The sequence below is a fragment of the Schistocerca piceifrons genome, chromosome 8 (assembly GCF_021461385.2).
Source record: "Schistocerca piceifrons isolate TAMUIC-IGC-003096 chromosome 8, iqSchPice1.1, whole genome shotgun sequence".
In the NCBI taxonomy this organism is placed as follows: domain Eukaryota; kingdom Metazoa; phylum Arthropoda; class Insecta; order Orthoptera; family Acrididae; genus Schistocerca; species Schistocerca piceifrons.
In genome coordinates this window covers 130591156-130615497 of record NC_060145.1, presented here as the reverse complement: position 1 = coordinate 130615497, position 24342 = coordinate 130591156, and the positions used below count along the sequence as shown (strand labels likewise).

General features: G+C 43.3%; 1 protein-coding gene across 1 annotated transcript in view; it reads left to right on the top strand.

The window, feature by feature from the left end:
• LOC124711246 overlaps positions 1–14028 on the top strand; it is a 41300-nt gene extending 27272 nt beyond the window's left edge. Inside the window, exon 3 of the mRNA XM_047241211.1 lies at positions 12207–14028. Coding sequence (XP_047097167.1) covers positions 12207–12523 — 317 coding nt within the window. The 3' untranslated portion in view covers positions 12524–14028. The remainder of the gene's footprint in view (positions 1–12206) is intronic.
• The last annotated feature ends 10314 nt before the right edge of the window (positions 14029–24342 follow it).

The following is a 24342-nucleotide window of genomic DNA, read 5'->3' as shown; positions in this document are numbered from 1 at the left end:
CGTGACGTTACCCATAGGAAGGTATGCGGCAACATGATTAAATTTGTCGGTAGGAGATGATACAATGCGAAATGTGCAGTTAAATTTAGGCTATGCCCTCAGATCCCAATCTAGTCATTACCTCGGAAATCACGCCATATCCCTAAGAACCGACAAAACCATATGACAATGAAAATCGTAACTGTCTTTTGCTGTGCTAATATGAAGTACCACCTCAAACACCATCTCAGAAATCGCTATATATTCCGAGTAAAATCCAATGTCATACATCACTTGGTAACGTCTCCCTGCGTGCCAAAGTTGTTGCATTCTTATACGAATGCATGTCCAGAAGAGCAGTCACCATGCATTCATGTATACAGGGTGTTTCAAAATGAATATACAGGTTTTAAGGCTTTGTAGCATTTATTACGTTCGCCTTACAAATATAAATAATACATCAAATGTAAGAGCAACTCAAACAGTTTTGTTTGTATACCTGTACGCAAAGGGAAGAGACTGGAATGGCCAAGAGTGGCTGCAGAATGTGCTGAATGAGTAAGATCCTTTCACGCATAGCACCAAGAAATCAGTTCAGATGGCTAGGCATGATTTAGCATTTCCAGTGATGTCTCTGTGGAGACCTTTAAGGAGATGCTTACAACTATGTCCTTATCATCTGCAGTTGTTGCAAGCTGTAAAAATCCTATAGCATACGGTTTATGTGTCAACATTGCAAATGGAATGTTGCTGCATGATGAAGAAGATATTCTGGATCATGTCATCTTCAGTGATGACTTGACATTTCACCTAAGTGAACACTTGTAAGAAAAACTGTTTCATCTGCGCTTTCATTTGATGTATTATTTATAACTGTAAGCTGAATGTAATAAATGCTACAAAGCCCTAGAACCTGTACATTCATTTTTAAACACCCTGTATAATTAACGCGTCTCGATGGGTTCAAAAAATGGCTCTGAGCACTATGGGACTCAACTGCTGAGGTCATTAGTCCTCTAGAACTTAGAACTAGTTAAACCTAACTAACCTAAGGGCATCACAAACAACCATGCCCGAGGCAGGATTCGGACCTGCGACTGCAGCGCCTTTAACCGCACGGCCACTTCGGCCGGCGTCTCGATGGGCTAAGAATTCACAACCACCAGCGCAGCTGCACAATTCTGTTCGACCTCTAGCAGGAATCAAAAATTAGCGAGCACGGAGGACATGGACGAGGATTGTGGGTAAAAGGAAGCGCTAGGAGGGAATGAGGGTCGCCCGAAGACCCTGCCGAGATAGCCTGCGCATGTCCAGTAAACATTGTGTCCCGGTGGCGCAGTCATTAACGCAACTACCTTGTAAGCAGGTGATCCTGCGTTCGAGGCCGATCTGTCACACATTTTCGCTAGCCGCCACTGTTTCCGCTTGAACTTCTTGATGCAATAATTTACCAACAGCCGTATGTATTGTATGAATTTATTTTATTTTATGACCTATGTGCTACCCGATTCGGCATTATATTGATGCCATCTTCAGGCCCCACTCGATGGGGCTGTTGGTAAATTATTGCATCAAGAAGTTCATGCCAGCTGTCGTCCGACGATCCATAATGGATCAACGAAGAAGGTTTCCTCCTGAAGTCGTGATACAGCTGATATCATCAGTTCATTCCCTTTGCTTTCCTTTCTACCCTCTCCATCTTCAGTTTATATAATTTTTGCATTTCGTTACGAAACAATAATCCCAGCAAATCTCGTCTAGTTCATAGGCTTTCCGCCAGAAGCGCCAGGTACTGGTTTGTACATTATCCGGAAGCGACGCGACCTCAGCCCTTGCTGATCGTGACCAACATCCCTTCCATTCGGACTAATACTGAAGGCAGAGTAGGAATCGAGCGCTGGGATGCAGCCCACGAGCGCTTCGCCGCGCAGGACCCAGTTTGCCCACAAAGGAAACCAGTTAGGTGAGCGGGCCCGCTCCGCACTGGAGCAAGCGCAGCGACAACCAGACGGTGGGCGGCTGCGGCAGCGGCAGCCGCGCCCAAGGTCGCCGCTAACGGTGCTCGGGGCGTGGTCCAGATCCAGCTCCAGCAGCCACACCGCACGACGCCGTGTCCGCCCACACAGCCGCCGCGCCCCTTGTTTGTTGCTAAGAGGCGCCTGGCACTCGCCGACGAAAGCGAAAGGCCACCAGAGAAGGTCTAGCCAACGCTCCCAGTCGCTTCGCGCAGAACCCCTTCCCGCCTTAGGAGTAGCTGTACGTTTCTCGGTTGCTCAGTGGTCCCAAATTGTAAAGAATTTACAAAAAAGAAGTTTCCAGAATGAGATTTTCACTCTGCAGCGGAGTGTGCGCTGATATGAAATTTCCTGGCAGATTAAAACTATGTACCGGACCGAGACTCGAACTCGGGACCTTTGCCTTTCGCGGGCAAGTGCTCTACCGACTTCTTGCAGAAGTGCTAGGTCTGTAAGGTTCGCAGGAGAGCTTCTGTAAAGTTTGGGAGGTAGGAGACGAGATACTGGCAGAAGTAAGGCTGTGAGAACGGGGCGTGAGTCGTGCTTGGGTAGCTCAGATGGTAGAGCACTTGCCCGCGAAAGGCAAAGGTCCCGAGTTCGAGTCTCGGTCCGGCGCACAGTTTTAATCTGCCAGGAAGTTTCATATCAGCGCACACTCCGCTGCACAGTGAAAATCTCATTCTGGAAACATCCCCCAGGCTGTGGCTAAGCCATGTCTCCGCAATATCCTTTCTTTCAGGAGTGCTAGTTCTGCAAGGTTCGCAGGAGAGCTTCTGTAAAGTTTGGAAGGTAGGAGACGAGATACTGGCAGAAGTAAGGCTGTGAGGACGGCGCGTGAGTCGTGCTTGGGTAGCTCAGATGGTAGAGCACTTGCCCGCGAAAGGCAAAGGTCCCGAGTTCGAGTCTCGGTCCGGCACACAGCTTTAATCTGCCAGGAAGTTTCATATCAGCGCACACTCCGCTGCACAGTGAAAATCTCATTCTGGAAACATCCCCCAGGCTGTGGCTAAGCCATGTCTCCGCAATATCCTTTCTTTCAGAAGTGCTAGCTCTGCAAGGTTCGCAGGAGAGCTTCTGTAAAGTTTGGAAGGTAGGAGACGAGATACTGGCAGAAGTAAGCCTGTGAGAACGGGGCGTGAGTCGTGCTTGGGTAGCTCAGATGGTAGAGCACTTGCCCGCGATAGGCAAAGGTCCTTCCTACTGCGTCAGCGCAGATAGTTTCCTATCGTCACAGCATAAATCACGCTAAAGACGAGAAGATTTTCAGGTTTTAAGGATCATGTAAACGCTACAGCTAGTCAAAAAAAAAAAGATCTACCAACGAATTTGTGAATTCGTATACGGCTTCTGCAGAGTCGCCTGGAGTTCTGTGCTCTGTGTGATAAGCTTCGTTAGGATCGTACCCTAAATAACGTAAGACGATCAACAATTTTATTTTCATGAACGGTGTTCTAAAAAAACGGCCATTTGTACAAAAAGAATCGACCAAGAAAGCGCTGACAGCTACACAAGTACAAGGCTGTATTTGGCGTAAGTCAGGAGTCAGTTGCAGCTGGGGAAGTGTGCAGCATTCTGCGGGAGGTGTTCTAGAACCGACAGCGACGTGGCGCCTTAGCTCGCCGGCCATTTGCAGCAGTGAAACCCCAGACGAGAGGAACCCGCCAAGGACGACTATAGGCTGTGGAGCTACTGGTGGGTTTGTAGAGACACCTCGGCGTATAGCGATTGGCCGCCGGCTCGCGGGAGGGGGAAACGTCTAACTTCTTGCGCTCCAAATGTCTTGCCAGCACTATCGAACTTTCAAATCGATAGCCGTTGACGTTCGGCAATGCAGCTGCTGAAAGTCACTGCTGTGTGTCGCAATTTTTTATCTTGCGGTACCAGCCACGATCGCTGCCCATCAGGGAGATTAACGGATTAATACTGCAAAACGACCCTATATCTCAAATTATAGTTGTTCACCGACGTGAAAATAAAGACGGACAAGAATTTTTTGCAGACAAAACAAATAATGCTGATACTGAACGATAGAGATTACGTCAATATTAATCACGAAACTATCCCGTAGGAATACCAGTGGCTGATAAACTAAAAGGTACAATTTGCAACAACGAGGACATAAGAGTATAACCAGTGGAGATATAGGCAGTGGGATAATAGTAGAAAATGAAGAATACCTGTTTACATATTGATGTGTGAGATGTATACTGTGTTAGGCCATGAAGAACAGACTCCACCGTCTTGGTCGTGATTTTTCTGCCGTCACTGTCAACCGCATCACTAAAAAACAAAAAAAAGATCTGTATGAATAGTGTCGTGCTGATAAACCTACACGAGTTATCGGCGCTATCGTGTAGAACTACCGACATAACTCTGGAGAACGTAATTGTGCAGAACAGAGGCTACTGATATCACCCAGAATATACACCCTTGTCTCTCATTCTGTGACTAAACCGCCTCAGAAAAATAAGTAGTCTGTCGAAATGAAACTTCCTCAGCGTAGACCGTGAGAGGTAAACGATTCAGGTTGAAGCTTCAATCTGGCTGACTGTTATAATCTGTCACGAAATTATGTAACACCGTACATTCCGCTGCAGGCGGAATGATCCACTGCTAACCTGGAAAAGGACGGGAGCAGAAATATCTTGACCTTTTCAAGCAGACCATCCTGACAGCCTTCGGAAGTGACTGCAGGAAATTGCAGGAAATCTGAATCAGAATGCAAGTTCCGACTTTCGAACCTCGCGTTCGGATGTGGAATAAGCCACTGGGCCATCTCCTTGCATAATATGAATGGATGCATTGAAAGAGGGATTTCGTACAATGACGTGATAGAGGTGCAACAGTCACCCCCACAGCTAAACTCAAACAATTTTGTATTTTTCTGTTATTAATCCCGACAGCTTTCGAGACCAACTTCAGCGTAAAAAAATGTGGCAAGAAACATTTTTGCTTCGATCGGAGAGGGCCCCAGCAGGAGAAACTAGGGGTGTCCTTTGAGCTGTCTCAGCTTCAGCGCAGATGATAGGCAGTACTGGGCACAGTTGTTATGGAGAAATGTCTTTATGACGAGAGCGTTTAAAGTGTAATGGAAAGAGAGAAGATGAAGTCTGATTCTGATAACCTCCTCGAGAAGCACCAAGTATCTTTTCAAGTTTAATGCTTCCGCGCCACGAATATTCTACTGATAACCAGAACATAATTTCACTCACTGGATAGTGATCGGATGAGAGCTTTCCGATTAATCTAGACAGTTAGTGTGCAATCTGGCAATTTGAGGATTGCAGACGCTATCATCTTCTTTCACCGGCCATGAAATTCTAGAGATGAAGAGAGATTAAACCAGTAGTAGCCGATCTAGCTGCCTCGAACGTTAGCATAACTCCACTACCTACAAATCACGCTTACGAAAGAAGATTCACCATAAAAAAGATGAAGACGTAAGCGAATCACACCAGCTCACTGGTCGACCGTAAATGTAATAAGAGAAAGGTCAGATGTGATCGGTATTATATTAAGGCCAAAAGCAGTGTAGTCGTGCAGAATAGCGGGCCCCTTAGCCTCGGCGATGGTGACATTTGTGCATTGTTCGCCGGCCACGTATCAGACGTACCTCGCGCCGCCCGACCACAGAAGCGGATTTTATCCTCTACCATATAAAAAGCGAAAGCGGATACCGCGGAGAAACCGCTCCCAGCGACACGGTGCCCGACTCCTGAAGGGCACCGACCAACCGTGTCATAAGCCGTGAGAATGCCGCTCTGCGGGCGACGAAAGGGAGCTCCGCGTTTGTTCAGGAAAATTCGAGCATGTTCTTCCTTACAGTAGACTCAAGGCAACGCCTTCAAGCGGAATTTTTAGTTTAACCATAACGGTAGTATAGTATTTTTCCCATTCACTGCACGTGGGTATCATACTATGTAAACTGTTATGTCCACTGTATACATTAAGTGTCAGGGCGAGAATATCACGGCTGCTTTTTTTTTATGGCTGTAACGACGTTATTGTTCTATTATCAGAATTATTGCGGAGATGTCAATGGGACGCTATCACAGGTGTTCCAGCGTCGAGAGATATACGGCTGACGCTCACAATGTTATATGACTGACAGAGGACAGCTCCTCAGATTAAGTAGATCACGACAGTGGAACTGCGTACCAGCGTTTAATCGTTAGACGCCCGAGAGAAACTGTCGTGGCGCCTGTACAGTTTATTTATTTTTATTTGACGTTTTTCAGTCCCTCCTGATGAGAGCAGTGTGTATTGTTATACAACTTTGTTCTTTTCAGTCAAATAGCCCAGAGGCTGGGAGCGGGACAGAGGAATTTCCAATTAGAATTTTTGGGTAGGGATTTCCAAGTCCAGCATTCCCGTGATAACTAACAGAAACTACCCGAAAACCTTTGTCGTAAACAGGAGATAGGAATTATTTTCACTTATTTCTAGCACAAAGGTGTGCATTGTCTCGCACAAAAATTAATATTTGTGTGTGTGCGTGTGTGTGTGTGTGTGTGTGTGTGTGTGTGTGTGTGTGAGAGAGAGAGAGAGAGAGAGAGAGAGAGAGAGAGAGAGAGAGAGAGACAGCATATGTGGGACTTATTTCTACGAACTTTAACAGAAATGTTCACTAATTTGCGCGGATTTATCTTACAGTTCGATGTATCCTATCATTACTAGCTGATTCTCGATTAAACTAAAGGTAGAAATAATTTGATTTGATTGAATCTAAAAACTACCTTTTCAATTTACGCGCTACGGAAAGTACAGGTGTGTTACACTGACATACATGTTTCACTATAATTTTGCACTCACATTTTTCCGTTTTAATCTGGTTTCTTGGGATAACAACATTTCAGACAAATACAGAGCACTTACAACAACATGAAAGCAAAAAATCTTGCACCCAGTATTCGGACTCAGACCTGATGGGACGATACAAGCCAATAGAATTTTGCACAACTAACTACACTATACCAAAATAACAATTTTTCTTGCACTATTACAGAATCGAGTAATGTAACGCACAAGCGGCTAAAATTATTATACCAGAAGATTGACTAATATTCCTAAACCATTGCAAAATATGTTTTATAACTACAGCCTTTGGGAAAATAGAGATCTTTGTTATGATCGGAATGTTTCACTAAACTCTTCGTGTCAAGTTGCTGGTGGTTTTTTCGGGTGTATGGTCATAGTCCATGAAACTTTATTGCTCCTGATGTTTCATCCAGAGGTGCATTGAACATCTTCAGAAATGCTTCTGGCAACACTGAGTCTTCACTATACACTCCCTGTCAACTCATTTAAAATGTGTAAGGATGGATCTTAATTCTCTGTACTCAGTCAACTGCTCTTTAGAAGTCTAGCCTTTTCCGAAGAGTGTTACGGCCCAATACCTTGTCCTCGCCGTATCCGTTACGTAACAGCATGGACAGCTGGTTTCGACCAAGGCCCCTAACGTGATCTTTTTTTCCCCGAAAGAGACAGATTCACACAGTTGTACGCGGTTTAGAACGTCTGGCAGCTTCTTACTATGTGAGAGATCTGATCGTACCTGTTCACATTCAATACGTCCAGCGTATTCGCAACTCGCAAACACCGGCTCGACAACATTCCAAACATGTCTCGCCCCCGGAGAGCGTGCAAGGGAAAGTGTAGCGGTAGCCGGCAGGTATATCGATTGCGACCCAGAAATTTCTTTTTCCTTTACTGGCCGAGGACCAGTCAGTGAAAGTGGAACGCCTAGCCCTCGGGATTGTATATCAAGCCTCTCTCACTCCGTCTCTCTACTTCCCTTCTCTAGCAGACCTGCTTACACACACAAGCACGTATCCGTATGCATGTATTCTCACTCGTACATCGCTAACGTCTAACTTTCATTCTCTGGTGCGCAACAACAGTTTGTCGTTGGCGATACTTACCAACCACTACACGTGAGGCGTGCGTCAGTAATCACCATTTCTCTTTTCCCAGTAACGATAACACAAGTCGTCACTAAAGTTTCCGGGTAGCTGTCTGTCACGTATCAACCTTATCTTATGAGTCAGTACGTACTTTATCTCACGAATTTGTAGCCCAGGAACAGACCGTGCGGAAACTACTCAGCAAGGCAGGGCAATATCGTTCTTAAATAGCTGCTGCCCAGTATTTTCGTTCATTCCTTCCACTTCCTTTATCAACAAACTGACAATTCCTCGATGCCGCAGCATCTGTCCTATCAACCGATACCTTCTTTTAATAGTTAATTGATTCACCTATCTAATATTCCGCATTCTTCTGCAGCATCACATTTTCTGAAACTTCTATTCTCTTCTTGTCCGGAAAGATTATCGTACGTGTTTCGTTTCCGTAAAAGGCTACTTTACATACAAATACGTCCAGAAAGGACTTCCTAACACTCACATTTATATTCAATGTTAACAGATTTCTCTTACAAAAAAGATTTTCTGACTATTGCGAGCCTACATTTCATATCCGCGCTACTTCGGCCATCGTCAATTATTTAACTGCCTGCTTTTAGGGTCTCACTTCCTAATCTAATTCCCGCAGTATTACCTGGTTTAATTGGATTACACTCGATTACCCTCGTTTCAGTTTTGTTGATATTCGCGTTATGACCTCTTTTCAAGAGGCTAACATCCGCTCAATTTCTCTTCCAACTCCATTGCCCTCGCTGAGAAAATTATATTGGCATCGGAAAACCGCATAGTTTTTGTTCATTCTCCCTCAACTTTAATTCCCTTTCTAAATTTCTCATTGGTTCTCTTTACTGCGTGTCGTGTACAAACTGAATAACATCGGGACCTTGCCTCACCCGCTTCTCAACTACCTCTTCCCTCTCATACCCATCGACTCTTTATGACTGTAGTATGGTTTATGTAAAAGTTGTAGATAACTTGCCGCTCGCTGCATTTTACACCTAATACCTTCAGAATTCAAAGAGTGTTCGCGTCAGCACTATCAAGATCTCTCTCTAAATCTACAGAACCTATAAACGTATTCTGTCACTCTTTCGCCGAAGGGACGGTACAGTCTCGCGTTTCCTGCATTTATGCAGACATCCCCGAGGTAGGCGTCTTCTAGTTTTTCCATTCTTTTGAAAATAATTAGTATCAGTATTTTGCAACTATTATTTATTAGTCTTGTGGTACGGTAATATTCACATCTGTTAGCGCCTGCCTTCTTTGGAACAGGAATTGTTATATTCTTCTCGAAGTGTTGCGGTGTTTCACCTGCCTGATATATCATGCACACCAGATGGAATATTTTTGTCACGGATAGTTCTCCGAGGATCTCAGTAATTCTGGGTGAATGTCACCCACTCCAGCGGACTCGTTTCGACTTAGCTCTTTCAGAACTCTGTGAGATTCCTCTCACAGTATCATATCTCACATCTCAATTTCGTTTACTTCCGCGTCTCTTTCTATAATATTGTCTTCAGGATTGGTTACGTTATGGAGATCGCTATGTGTTCCATTTAGCTGTCGGCCTTCCAGTCTTTGCTTACGGGGGGACGGTACAAACTTCCCCTCGACTTGATTCAAATTGACTGGATGTAGGGGGCACGACTAGGGTCATCACGAGGCTGAGTGCACCCCGAAAAATGGCAACAGCGCATGGCGGTTGAAAGGTCGCCCATCCAAGAGCCGGCCACGCCCAACAGCGCTTAACTTCGGTGATCTCACGGGAACCGGTGTATCCACTGCGGCAAGGCCGTTGCCCTTTATGACCTATCGAGATGAGGTTATTAAGTGCTTGTATGCTCTTTGGGTCACGGAATCAATGTGCCTTCCGAAGTTCCACCTTTCATCGATGATAATTCCCAAGTAGCGCTTCTCCCGTCGGTATTTACGTTTTTTTTTTTTTTTTTTTTTTTTTTTTTCAAACATTATAATTATACAATTTAACCTACTACCTAAGTGCATTAGTAGGTCATATTTCTAACTGTTAACAATTGAGAATCTGCAGCTTTTAATTTCTAACACTACATGTTAATACTACAATGCCTTCACCACGGTATTTACGTTTACGTGACTTCTCTTTTCTCCAAAATCTAACTTCTAGAAAGTAAGCACTGAGTGTAATAAGAACTGAGTGTATGTACCCACTACTAGCGGGACAAAGGTGCTGTTTCGCTTTTGAACACAAAAAGGAATAATTATTTGTGTAATAAAAAGCACTCCGTCTTCAGGCCACGAGTAGCCTACCGGGACCATCCGACCGCCGTGTCATCCTCACAAGGGAACCTCCCCATCGCACCCCCCTCAGATTTAGTTATAAGTTGGCACAGTGGGTAGCCCTTGAAAAACTAAACACAGATCAATCAAGAAAACAGGAGGAAGTTGTGTGGAACTATAAAAAAATAAGCAAAATATACAAAGTGAGTAGTCCATGTGCGACATAAGCAACATCAAGGAGAGCATGAGCGTAGGAGCTCCGTGGTCCCGTGGTCAGTGTGAGCAGCTGAGAAACGAAAGGTTCTTGGTTCAATTTTTCCCTCGAGTGAAAAATTTATTTTCTTTATTTTCGCAAAGTTATGATCTGTCCGTTCGTTCATTGACGTCTCTGTTCACTGAAATAAGTTTAGTGTCTGTGTTTTGCGACCGCACCGCAAAACGGTGCGATTAGTAGACGAAAGGACGTGCCTCTCCAATGGGAACCGAAAACATTTGATCGCAAGGTCATAGGTCAACCGATTCCTCCACAGGAAAACACGTCTGATATCTTCTATACGACACTGCTGACAGATAATAATTGTCTGAAAATAAAAAATTAAAACTCTTCACTCAAGGGATGACTTGAACCCAGGACCTCTCGATCCACTGCTGCTCACTCTAACCACGGGACCACGGCGTTCCTGATCTCGCGTGCTCCTTGATGTTGCCTATCTTGCACATGGACTACTTACTTTGTATATTTTGCTTATTTTTTTCATAGTTCCACACAACTTCTTCCTGTTTTCTCGATAGATCTGCGTTCAGTTTTTCAAGGCCTGTCCACTGTGCCAACTTATAAGTAAATCTGAGAGGGGTGCGATGGGGAGGTTCCCTTGTCAGTGGAGGATGCGGATAGGAGGGGCCTGGGGTCAGCATTTGTGTAATAGATGTCCTTGAAATCCCACAATACCTTAAAGCAGGGCTTCCCAACCTTTTCAGCTGGCGGACCCCTTCTTCAGTCGAAAATCCATGGCGGACCCCTAGTCAGTCAAGAGCACAGTAACTTTAAATTTCAGAGCGAAACCCATGGGAACTGAAAGCTTCTTAATGCAAGTGCCATGTGCCATGTTCCCAATTCCCCCCCCCCCCCCCCCCCCCGAAGTATCAATACTCTTTGGCTTTGGTTTGGAGATGAATGAAAACAACTTGAAATTAACGATCCAATTTGAATTCCCACTGTATCCAGACAGTTACTAATGGATTTACTCCCTTTGTTCAACACACTATAGCGTGGTTAAAATTACTTGGTAATTGAAATTTCACACGATGGAGCTGTCTTCCTCCAAGAGCAATCAATGTCACGTCCAAACTGTTCGCTCTTGACAAGCTGCCGCTTATGGACTGTTCACTTCCACTATTTGGCTACTGTTGTGTAAGGAGCATGCGTATTTCGTAACATTTGTGTGTGTGTGTGTGTGTGTGTGTGTGTGTGTGTGTCTTTGGTTTTTCGTGAAATCCGAAGAAAAATGTTCAAATGTCTGTAGTGTCTTCCTTTGGTCGTCCAACATTCAATGATGCCTGGGGCCGCATACGTGCCAGCGAGCGCTGGGATTGGTCGACGAAGCTCGCTCCGCACATGCGTAAAAGGTTTCAGCGTATCTAGCGCCGTGAGCCGGTTGCACAAACGACCCCCGTATTGTTGCGAACAGTCGATCAGAGAAGCCGCATTCTCCGGCACTAAACTGTGTATGCTTTCTGACTTAGGAACCGCAAAGGCTGCTTGGGAATACGACATGAAGTAAAAGTACACATGTTTTTCACACGAAAAAAAAATAGTGATGAATTTGATTTTCACATTTTTATTCAATAACTTATTATTTTACACGATTTGGTGGAAGGTGGCCGCGGACCCCCTAGAAAGAGCCGGCGGACCCCTAAGGGGTCCACGGACCACACGTTGGGAAGCCCTGCCTTAAAGCGTTCCTGAGCCGCATGTGAAACTGTGCAGTCGCGAGTCATTTCAAGTGCTGGACTTAACGTGGCGCTCCTGTTGCAGACTTCCCCGGCATGTGCTTCGCGTCGACGCGCTGCGGCTTCGTGGAGCCCGGCCAGACCTGGGACCTGACCCCCTTCTGCGGCCGCTCCACGTGCACCCCGGGCGAGGGAGAGAACGCCGGCAGGCTGTTCGAGCTGGTCGAGGACTGCGGACCTCTGCCCAAGGCCAACCCCAAGTGCAAGCTCAGCGACAAGACCAACAAGACGGCGCCCTTCCCCGGCTGCTGCCCCATCATCGAGTGCGAGCCCGGCGTGAAGCTGGAGTACCCCGAGATCCCCACCGCCGCCCCCGCGGCCGACAAGGAGAAGAAGGCCTAAGCGGCGCCGGCGCCCGCGCCCGCCACACCGACAGTAGCACCCCCAGCCTCCGCGGCTCGCATCCCTCACCTTCGCCGTAAATCCTCGCGTCGCTGCCCGACGCGTCAAAAACCATCCTTCGCCTACCCTACGTGAACCTCGGATCGGCTTTCTTCGCCCTCAGTCGATTGACCTCGCGAGCAGAACCGACGTCTTGCTTCGCCCGGACAGCACGCGTCGGGCAGCCAGCAATCTACGTGAAACACCGCTTCACTTCTTTCCTACAAAAAAAGAAAGGACTGTCCTTTCTACTTCTTTCTTGCCTCACCTCTCTGTTCCTCCTATCCTGCCGCCTCGCGATTTTTCACCAAATGTGTATCCGCTACTGCCTCGGAACCATCACAAAGCTTGCCTACTACTATCATATTTGGCCAAACTTAACAGATCGATACAACGCTAAAGTTATTCAAGCGTGAAAAATGTTAAAAAAACAAATATCCCTAAACTATGCAGTACGTCGTGTTTAACATCTCAGAAAGCACGCATTACGGTTATAAAGTAAATAGCGACGATCTATCACCGCTGTAAGTCACTCGACTCGAACCTACAACAACCGTAAATCGACAATACATCTGTAAAAATACCCTCTCTACCGTGACAACGTTCTTACCTTAGCTCGCATAAAAATCTACGCTGTTGTAGCAAGTACGCCGTGTCGTCTTCACAGCTGTCTCACATATACGATATAATCCATTCATTCTAGATATTTATACAATAAATTTAATGCTTAGGTACACCTAGAGGCACAGCAGTCAGTGCACCTGAAATATGATCTTTAAAAGGTCGTCTGTCGTGTATGTGTTGTGATTATTATTTCGTTTACGGCAGTGAAAATGATGTTTAGTCTTGTCTCGTTTAAGAGTAATCGTTCCTCAGTCATTTTCACTCACGCGTAGTACTTCGTAAAAAAAGAAGACAGCGAGAAAAGTCATTTACGACATCCAATATACCGAATGCTTACCCGGAAGGATTCGTTCGTTACGGTGTGTTACCGAATATCCGACCTTCCCCAAGCGCTGACAAAATGGAAACATGTATATATATACATATATATCTACGGAACAGCGCCATATCGATCACACCGTTAATTAAACTACACTGCTAAGTCATGCACAGTAAAAATACTTTTTATTTCAGGAAAGATCATCACTAGCGAACTACATCTCGCTTCCTGATCCATGTTAAAGGAATGCATTTACTTTGTGTTAACTATTACTGGTTGGAGTTCATAATTCTTCCCATAATAGTAGTATCAGAGACTAGAATTGTAATTATTAAACCAATTTACAAGGTAAATTTCAGCGTTATCTTTTAACTTGTAAAATGTGTGTAAAACTTCTTACGTGTGAAGTCGAATGTGAAATTTCAGACTGAATTTTTTCTCTACAATTCTTGTAAACATAGTCTCTTTGCTGCATGAGTGATGAATACAACTAAATGTAATAAATTTCCTTACAAAACATGAATTCCATTGTTGTCTTACTCTTTGACAATCCTTTATCTCCAGTCATGACACGGAAATGTACTCCAAACTAGCGTGTGAAATACGCTACAATGTTTACCTCAGAGTTCGTGACGTACCCACAGACCTTGCTTCCCATAAATATTCTTTCAACATCTTCTCGACCTGACACAGGAAAACATGGATATGAGTCTAAAAACGTCTTCGCCAAGAGCACATAAAAAACGTTCATCCCATTATCCACTTAGTGGATGTTTACATGTTAGTAGAATTCTGTTTCGCACCTTTCATAGGTTTCTTACAGCCGCCACCAACGTATACTAATATGATGTCTAAACAAAAATCAAGTAAAAGAAGAAACAAAAGACGATCGAAGATAACTTCATAATAGCTGATCAGTTGCTCATTAGGAATTCTCATCAGATTCAAACATTTGGTAATATATTACTTATAGTGTCCAGGCTGACAAAATACTTCTTGTTACTCAGAAGTACCCTACAACAACGCTTTCGGCGGACTAAATCAAGATCCTGTGCGTTCTGGACTCGAAGGGATGTAAGAAGTGAATTTTTTTTGTTACTGGTCAACAACAAAATAATAGTCATATTTTTTTTATCTAAAAGTCACAAATATGAAGAATCAAGTAGACAGTCGCGCCTAACGATTCCACTTTTTTATTCGCACTCCTGAGAACATATATTATTTTTGTTTATTTAAGTCACAGGAGAGGATTCTAACAACATTAGTTTCCCATTAAATATAAATTCTTTCTAATACCACTACACAAAAAAATCTGTGTTTCTTATCTTAAGCATTAACTCTGAAAGGTGACATGTATGAAGATGCTTCGGAACACTCACTTATCTAATTACATTCATAGTGAATATTTACGAAACGCTGGAAACCGTGGATTTAGTAATTAAAAGGGTTAGTAAGTAACGGTAGCAACTACCCATTAAAATTTATTTACAGAATTATATTTTCATATTGTTGGTTAGTCAGTATCGGCAAGTATGTTTTGCTATCGTAATGAAATGTTTGAATATTATTTGTACGTTTTAATTTCAATGTCATTGGAAAGGCAGGCAGAAAAAATCACAGTTAATAGTGCCCTTTACGATTCGCCTGAGATTTTCGTCATCATCTATAGTTTAGTACCGTCATTTATTCTGGAGCTAGAAGCATACAAATATACCTTCCGATAATCAAATCAGGAAGTATATAATTTATACTGGTGAAATACAACACACATAGCGAACTAGTATCTTCACGTACCGTGTACCCAGAACATCGCAACCTCCAAGGCACTTGGATAGCATGTGCGGCATCATTTTCCGAGCAGTAAGTTGGGAGCAGAAGGCACTGAAGCAAGGAGCTTGTAGTTTGCTCTTGATCATATCCACAATCCGTATCATCAGCACTGAAACCTTAGCAGCCACTTAACTGCGTACAAGGGGTGACGCTAGTCCAGCTACGTAACAAAGTTTATTTGTTGGAGTAGGCTTGAGACAATCTGTAATCAGCCTGCATGTTTCATTGACGCTGTATCCAAATATGATATACGATGGTCTGTAGCAGATTGGAGAGGCATATTCAGCAGCAGAACAACACAGACGGACTGTTTAACGGCGTAAGCCATATTTCACACTACCAATTTAATGAATGAGATTTTTTGTGTGGATACTTTCATTTCATTGTTCTTATAATGGTTTTTGAGTATAAGAGTTCTGTCAAGCGTTACTCCCATATACACTCTAAGACATAAATAAATAAATAAAATATAAAATACGGAGGAATTATCGGAATGCGATGGAAATCAGTAGATGTGATGTACATGTACATAAAAACAAAATGATTACAATTTCAGAAAAATTGGATAACTTATTACAGAGAAAGAACTTGGGTTGATCTGGTGGAAGATACCAAACAGAGAGGTCATTGGTCTCATCGAATTAGGGAAGGATGGGGAAGGAAGTCGGCCGTGCCCTTTCAAAGGAATCGCCCAGGCATTTGCCTGAAGCAATTTAGGGAAATCACGGAAAAACTAAATCAGGATGGCCGGACGCGGGATTGAACCTTCGTCCTCCCGAATGTGAGTCCAGTGCCTTGAAAGACATCATATTTACGCCAGTGACTGTTAAACTTTCTATTTCCTCTATTGCAATTTCGACCTTAGGCCATTATCAAGTGCAGATGTTTTGGGTTTAAGCCATGGCCGGCCGGAGTGGCCGAGCGGTTCGAATCCTGCCTCGGGCATGGATGTGTGTGATGTCCTTAGCTTAGTTAGGTTTAAGTAGTTCTTAGTTCTAGGGGACTGATGACCTTAGAAGTTAAGTGCCATAGTGCTCAGAGCCATTTGAACCATTTGAACTTTAAGCCATGTGTACTTTATACAAGCTGACACATTTGGCTTAAAGCCAAAACATCTGCACTTGATAATGGCCTAAGGCCGAAATTGCAATAGTGGAAATAAAAAGTTTAGCAGTCACTGGCGTAAAAATGATATCTTTCAAGAAATTTCACATAACTGTGAATCCCAGTTATGAAAATTTGAGTCCAGTGAGCAAACCACTGCGCCACCTCGCTCGGTCCTCAGAGAGACCAACCACGATAAAACTATTTAGTGTTAAAAAAGGAAGTTGTTAGAGATCAGTGATTGATGAAACAATCTGTAATATCAATAAGATCTGTTTAGAATCAGTCACTTCGTACCGACCACAATTTCATGAAACACTGAAAGTGACGTCTTAAAAACAATTAGCGAACAGTTTACTGTCGGCGTACTCATACGGTAAATACAAATCAAGCATACAAGTGAACTGCTCATAGTACACAGATTCATAGAACTGGACATACGCTTTGGGATGAGTTGTGAAATGCTTTCAATTGAGGCGCCTAGAAGCCCTTGGTGTAAGTGCAGTTTCCATGTGCATAACGTTCGTTGCACAGATGAATGGGTATCAAAGTCTACCGAAAGAATGAGCAGGGTTTTGTTGCAAGTCAAGCAGGTGCTGAAATGTAGCTGCAGAAATAAGTACTCGTACTAAGAATGATTGCAAATGCATTGCTTGGTGAGCAGTTGAGACAACCATGAACCCCAAAATGTTGTCACTCACAGGCAGTTGGCTTTCATTCGGGAGTGATGAATGTGGATGCTGAAATGAATTCTTATTTTGGAAAGGTTTTTGCAGGCAAGATTTTCAGCAGAATTTTTTGGGGGGAAATCACTGAAAACTGAATCACACAATGAAGATTAAGACTGTGGATGAACTTTATCGTGGTCGCTACGAATAAACTGTTGATTACTGAAGTTCCTGGTAGTACTGCGTCTAGGTGCGGAGCACAATGAAATGTTTAGTGACAACTGTGTTGAGCAAAGCGAAACCCACCATGTGGCGAAGTTAAGACTGCGAGTCTTGAACAGTTTATCAATTGGAACTAATACCCATAAGTACTTGAAGGGAGGACGCTCTTTTAACGAATGTGATCTAGATTTCACGATAATCGATAAAAGTAAACATCAGTGTTAGCGAGATATATATGTCCCAGAACAATGGCTACAGTTAGTTGCTAAAGCTTCCAAAACGTTTGCTATCATAAGGATGTAGAAGACAGACTTCAAAACAGCTGAAATCCTGAACTACAACACAGTGAAAGGTATACGAAGCATACGGTGGAAAATCCAATACACATGAAATACATCACGGACATGGTGCTTCATTCCATCAAGCTACCATTGATTTAACATAAATCTCCCTCACGAAGAGGAGAGTCGAAGCGGTTATCGAAGACGACAGTAGTACCACAAACTAGAATGTAATGGAGATCTGCGCGTACTTTTGCGGCGCAGCCTGAGTCAGAAGTGTAGATACTTCACATGTGAACGATTTTGATTTTTTGCAGTCATTTTTGTGAGAGTACAGAAGAATCCTGTGTTTACCTGCTTTACATTGTCATATTACAATTTACAGTACAGGATCCAAATGAAATAAGTGCTATGCTCTATTAATGAATTTCTGAACGTGAACTAATCGATTTATATTCAGAGTATTTAACTCTTTGACGTTAATGTCGGTGTACAGACAAAATGGAAACTGTATAACATACCAGATTAAATACAACCACAGAAAGGGCCATTTGCTCAACTTTGCACTTAATTTCCTTAAATCGTGGTAAAGTACGTTTCATTGTGCTCCACACCTAAAAAAAGGAAGATTAGCGTTTAACGTCCCGTCGACATCGAGGTCATTAGAGATGGATCACAAGCTTGGATTACTTTGGAACGGTAGGGAAGGTAACCGATCATGTCTTTTCAAAGGAACCATCCTGACACTCGTTTGAATCACGAAAAACCTAAACCTCGATGGCCGGATGTAGATTTGAAACGTTGTCTTCCCGAATGCGAGTCCAGTATGCTAACCACTGCACAGCCTCGCTCGGTGCACTTTCTCCCCGTGGCTTCTAAGCTCCTCAGTTACTTTTCGTGCGTACAGTACTTGCAGACCTTTTAATCAGACCTTTATAGCCCAGAAGTTTTCGCTGAACACTCCCAGATTTCATAGTACTACAAAGTTGACGTCACTGACCACCCTGCAGCTCAAGGTCTCTGGATTCCCTAAATCAGTGCCCAGTGCCCGTTGTAAGCAAGACCCCTGTCCACAAGAAACTGCTCTGTAACTAATACTTTTTTCGAGTAGGCTGCAATAAGTTCAATATTTCACCCATTGCTCTATGATATCTGAAGACTTGTATAGCTTCCTGCTTCCCCCCCCCCCCCCCCTCCCTCAGAAACCGTAACTTGCTGCACAAAATTGTTTCTTCACAGCAGTCCAAAAAGCATCCACGAAGGACTGTACGACTGTAAGGGCACATAAGAAATGAATAAATATAATGGAGAACAATATAAAAGTTAATGGAAGGAGAATGTTCATAATTGCTGAATAAAAGTTCCATCTGGCAATCAAACGTCGACTTCTGTAAATCAAGAAATAAAAATAACGATTACTCAAAAAGTTATGTGGCGGGTGTCACTAAAGTCAACCAAAATGATGAATTCGTGACACACATAAAAAAGAGCTTATCTAATATAATTGAAAAACACATTGTAACCTACTGCACATGAAAATGGTCTTTAAGGCCGAAATTGACCAATCGTGTAAGATACAATAAAGTGAATATTTATGAAAAACAGCCGAGATGGAAAACTTTGAAATGTTCTTTAAGAAATATACGGGTGTGGTGCCTCACACAAAGAAAATGAAAAAAATATTTCCGTAGCAGACATCGTATTTACAGCTGCTTTTGCTTTTATGTTATTGCTATTCAAGTAAAGAAACGAATTAACTTCCTGACGTATTTTGCACATTTCCACTCAATGCTGTCTTATGAATAATTGGAAAGATAGTATTTATTGCACAAGAGCGAGAGCAAAAATTATATGTAATATTGGCCCACAGTCCAAAATATCAGACAGGTAGAAAAACAAATTTTAAATCTAACCTCAAATCATTTCTTCTGGACAACTCCTTCTCTTCCATGGAGAAATTTCTCTTTAAAAACTCGTAACCTGAGGAAAAAAAACTAGTTTTTAAGTACACTTGTAATGAAGAATAATGTGTTCATTAATGTTAACACAATTTGCTTAGTCATATCCTGTAAACTGACTCGTTTCACGTGATTTCTATAAAATAATCGTTCAGATTATCTGTGGAAGATGCAACTAACTAACTCACACGTCACTGACGGTAATCTGATATGTGATTCTGATTCAGATACGACTAATTGCTGACGCAACTACATAGATCAGAAGATGATGCAGGTAGGTCGAAAGTTGTCATGGAATTAACTGAAACTGAAAAATAAACAATATATTAGAATTATTTTTGAAAACTATCTATTTAAATTGTAAGCACACCGAAAAATTAGTAATTATCATCATGAGACACTGTGCTAATATCGAGTAATACCGCCTCTGCCTTCGATAATGGCCTCAATTCGGCGCGTAAGAAAATCAACAGGTTTCCTCAGGTCTCCCATATTCAGCTGAAGCTACTCGCCGGGTATATCATACCTCGCTGCCATTCACCCTGGTGCACCCGCGTTTGCGAGTAATCGAAGAAAAAAATTCAGAATTTCGCATGATGCCACAAAGCCTTGAAGAAATAATGTGCTTGTGTAGCATGGTGATAAAGGTATAAACCTCGCATCCAAAAGGCTGTGGGTTCGAATTTCATTAGCTACTTTGAAATCTTTTATTTTTAAATCTTTATCGAAATGAATTATTCAAAAACAGTCTTAATCGTTATTACTATTATTATTATTATTATAGCGCCAACCGATTTCAAACCGACGTAGGGGTCATCTTCTGGGCGTTTACACCATTGGTCGACTGCTGGTGATGTCACTCCTGTCTACATAACGGCAGGAAACTATGCGGTATAATAATAATAAATACGACTAAGACTTTTTGAATAATTGATTAATCGTACTAATAGCTGCTTTATCTCCACGACCATGTTGTCCAAAAATTTACCGAAATGAATTTGATCATTATTTTTATCCAGTTAACTGATTTAAATCTATTTTTTATTTTTATTCCTTTGTCACGTGTCATCATTTTTATCACCATATAACTTTTTCAGTTGGTGTCGTTTTTTATTTTTTTATCATTCTTTTTCTGCTTTGACTCTTGAAGATTTAAACGAAAGAAGAGGTTATAAGTGTAACGAAATTAAAGCGAAATGAGAAATAGAAATAATGAATGCAATAGCTTTGACGAAAACATAGGATGATAAAAGGGAAGGAATTAAATCGAAATTAATACATAAAAATAATGAAAAACACGTTAACGAAGACTCCAAGTGCAAATAGAATGATAGAAACAATAAACGATACGAACTGAAGAAATTAATATGGTGACTAATATGATGCAACGAAGCATTAGAAATACTAAAAAATTATTTTTAAAGAAATTAATAAAATACGAAAAAGACCAAACTCATTTTGTTAAATGTTTAAAAATAAAAAATTTGAAAACACTTGATGAGATTCGAAGCCAGAAGCCTTTGCATGTGAGGACTGTACCTTAACCATAACACTACGCAAGCAATCTGCACAAAACTCCTTTTTGTAAGGGTATACACCATCACATAAATTTCAAAATTTTTTCTTCGATTACTCGCAACCGAGGGGCCCCCCTGCGTGAATGGCTGCAGGGTGTAATGTGTGGAGGTTGTAGCTCAAGCCAGAGGTGGTTCAGTGATGTTTTGCGGGTGTTTTTCGTACCATGACTTGGGCCCACTCATTCAATTTAGCAGGAACAGAGGCGCCTTATGGGACTCCCTTGGTGACCAAGTCTTGCCCTTTCTTTTACATCTTCATGATAAGTATGCTGTGAATGCTCCCATCTTCCAGGATGACAACAGCCATGTTCATAGAGCTGAACACATACGTTCCTGGTATGAAGAACACTTACAAGGAAACCTCCCCAGAAATGGAATCGAATTTTTGAAACCATCTCTAGGCCCACTAAAGCTTGCAACTTTTCAGGGGGTGCATTAAAACATGGAAACATCTAAATTACAACACATTTCCATGCCTAATGTAGTTTAGGAAACCCGTTTGCATTCAAAACTGCTCAGAATAGGTAAATACAGGTCCTACATGGCTCTTCAAGGAAATCTTATACCATTCCTCCTGTAAAATAGAGGCACTTCAGGTACCGATGACGGAGGTGGATAGCGATCACGAACCCTTCTTTCAAAAGTAGACCACAAAAGCTTGAGATCTGGTGACTATGGTGACCAGGGGAGGCGAGAGAATCATCTCCGTGCTCTCAGACCCAGTTCTGGACATTGCGAGCTGTGTGAACAGGGTCCTATTATCTTGGTGGAACACAGCTTCACAATTGGGGAGCAAACACTGTACCATGGGAAGGTTATCATCAGCCAAAAAGCCTCACACAATCCTTGACAGCCTGACAGTAATGAGACCTTGCAGAGCAACACGAGACCCACGGAACACCACTGTATGGCTCACCAAATCGCCCCCCCTCCCCCCCTCCCCCCCCCCCTCCCGCCGGTCATGTTTCACTCTTGGGATTTTAGCCATACCAGAAGTTTGAAGCAGTGTGAAACTGAGTGACTTCCTCCATTGATCTGTAATTCAGGTTTTATGTCTTCGGCACCACGTTTTCCTTCTATGGGCATTGTATCACTGGTGAGTGGTTTTGTAATCCCAGGTCTCCCTCAAATTCCCTTCTTTTGGGCTCCCTTCATATTTTGGTGCTGACAGGGTTCGCGAGTGCGACATTCGGTTTTGCAGTGACCTTTGCAGCCTTCGTCTCCTTATTTTTCATCATAATATTCTTCAATGACGGTTCCTTACGATCAGTCAACACACACTTTCGTCGTTGTGACTTAGCGGATGACGTTTTCTCGCTTTCCCGGTATGCGGTACAAAATTCGTTACGGTGCCTCTTGAAACGCCAAACATTTCGGCTACCTCGGTTACGGAAGCACCCACTATAGGAGCACCAAGAATTTCCCCACGCTCGCACGCAGCGTACTGAGGATATTGCACAGCTTGCGTTTCGTGATCAAATACAAGAGTGCAACCTGCAGGCTCGGCTAGCATCAGCGTTTAAAAATGAAATGACATAATTTCAGAGACTTTACTGGTCTCATACAGATATGATTTTGTGAATAGAAATACAAGGACGACTGACAGTTTGTACCAAGGCCGGGAATTGAACGCAGCTCTCTTACTTGCTAGGCGGATGCTTTAGCCACTAAGCTATCTTGACACAGCAGTTTACGCAGTCGCACGGATTACCCTGACACACTCTCGCCTCCGTCCGTATTCTCGGTTCCACCCCAGTGTACCTTAAACTCCCCCTTTCACACAAACTGAATTGCCGACGCTCTTCATGTCCCGGAATAGCACCTAACCATCGAACGTAAGTGGGGCGGGAGGGGGGGGGGCAGCATCAAATCTGAAACCCAGGTACAGGGTACTTATGCATATGAGATGACATCGATAATTCTGTTGTGCGCATGGGGGAATTTAAAGCGGGCTGGGGTGGCAGTAAGAATTTGGCTTCATGAGCAACGCACGCCACGGTAATCCTTGCAGCTGTGTGGACTACCAAGCTGGCTTAGTAGCTAACGCACCTGCCTAGTAAGGAGGGGACCCAATTTAGATTCCCGGCTTTGGTACAAATTTTCACCCATCGCTTCAATCTATATACGTACAATCTGGATTTATGGTTCAAATGGCTCTGAGCACTATGGGACTCAACTGCTGTGGTCATAAGTCCCCTAGAACTTAGAACTACTTAAACCTAACTAACCTAAGGACATCACACACATCCATGCCCGAGACAGGATTCGAACCTGCGACCGTAGTGGTCGTGCGGTTCCAGACTGTAGCGCCTTTAACCGCTCGGCCACTCCGGCCGGCTCTGGATTTATGTTGAAGCATACATTTATTGCGGTGTTTCCACCCCTCCCCGAATGTGCTGCTATGAGCAATGGCCTTTTGCGAGCTGCACGACCTCAGATGTACATTAAATGCAGTTCATCGCTCTTAAACTGGTTCAAATAGACCTGCATTCGCTGTCAATAGCAATTCCTGTTGGATATGAAACCGATTGTCATTGCCTACGTGTGACACTCGACTCCATTTATGATGGCTACGATCTTTCCATGACCACTGTTCTCACACAGTACTACGGGACTGCGAGTGGTACAACTTTCCTTCTATACACGTTGAACAGATGACATCGACACATCAACAAATCCGACAACTTCATACACGTTGTGGTCCTGTGTACGCCCAAACACGCTACATCCCGAATGAAATTGTCATTCTGCATTGAGTGCTGTTATGAAACTTTCCAGAAAATTAAAACTGTGTGGCGGACCAGGACTCGAAATGGGGACGTTTGCATTTCGTGACGAAGTACTCTAGTGACTGAGATAGCCCAGCACGACTCACGACCCGTCCTCACAGCTTTACTTCAACCAGTACCTCATCTTCTACCTTCCAAACGTCAAAGAAGCTCTCCTGCGAGACTTGCAAGACTAGCTCTCCTGGAAGAAAGGATATTCCGGAAATACGGCTTAGCCGCAGTCCCTGGGGGATGTTTCCAGAATGAAATTTTCACTCTGCCATTGAGGGTGCGCTTTTATAAAACTTCCTTACAGACTGAAACTGTGCGCTGGACCGAGGAACTCGGGACCTCACTTAGGAAACATCCCCCAGGCTACGCAGTATCCTTTCTTCCAGGACTGCTAGTCGTAGGAGAGTTGTTGTGAAG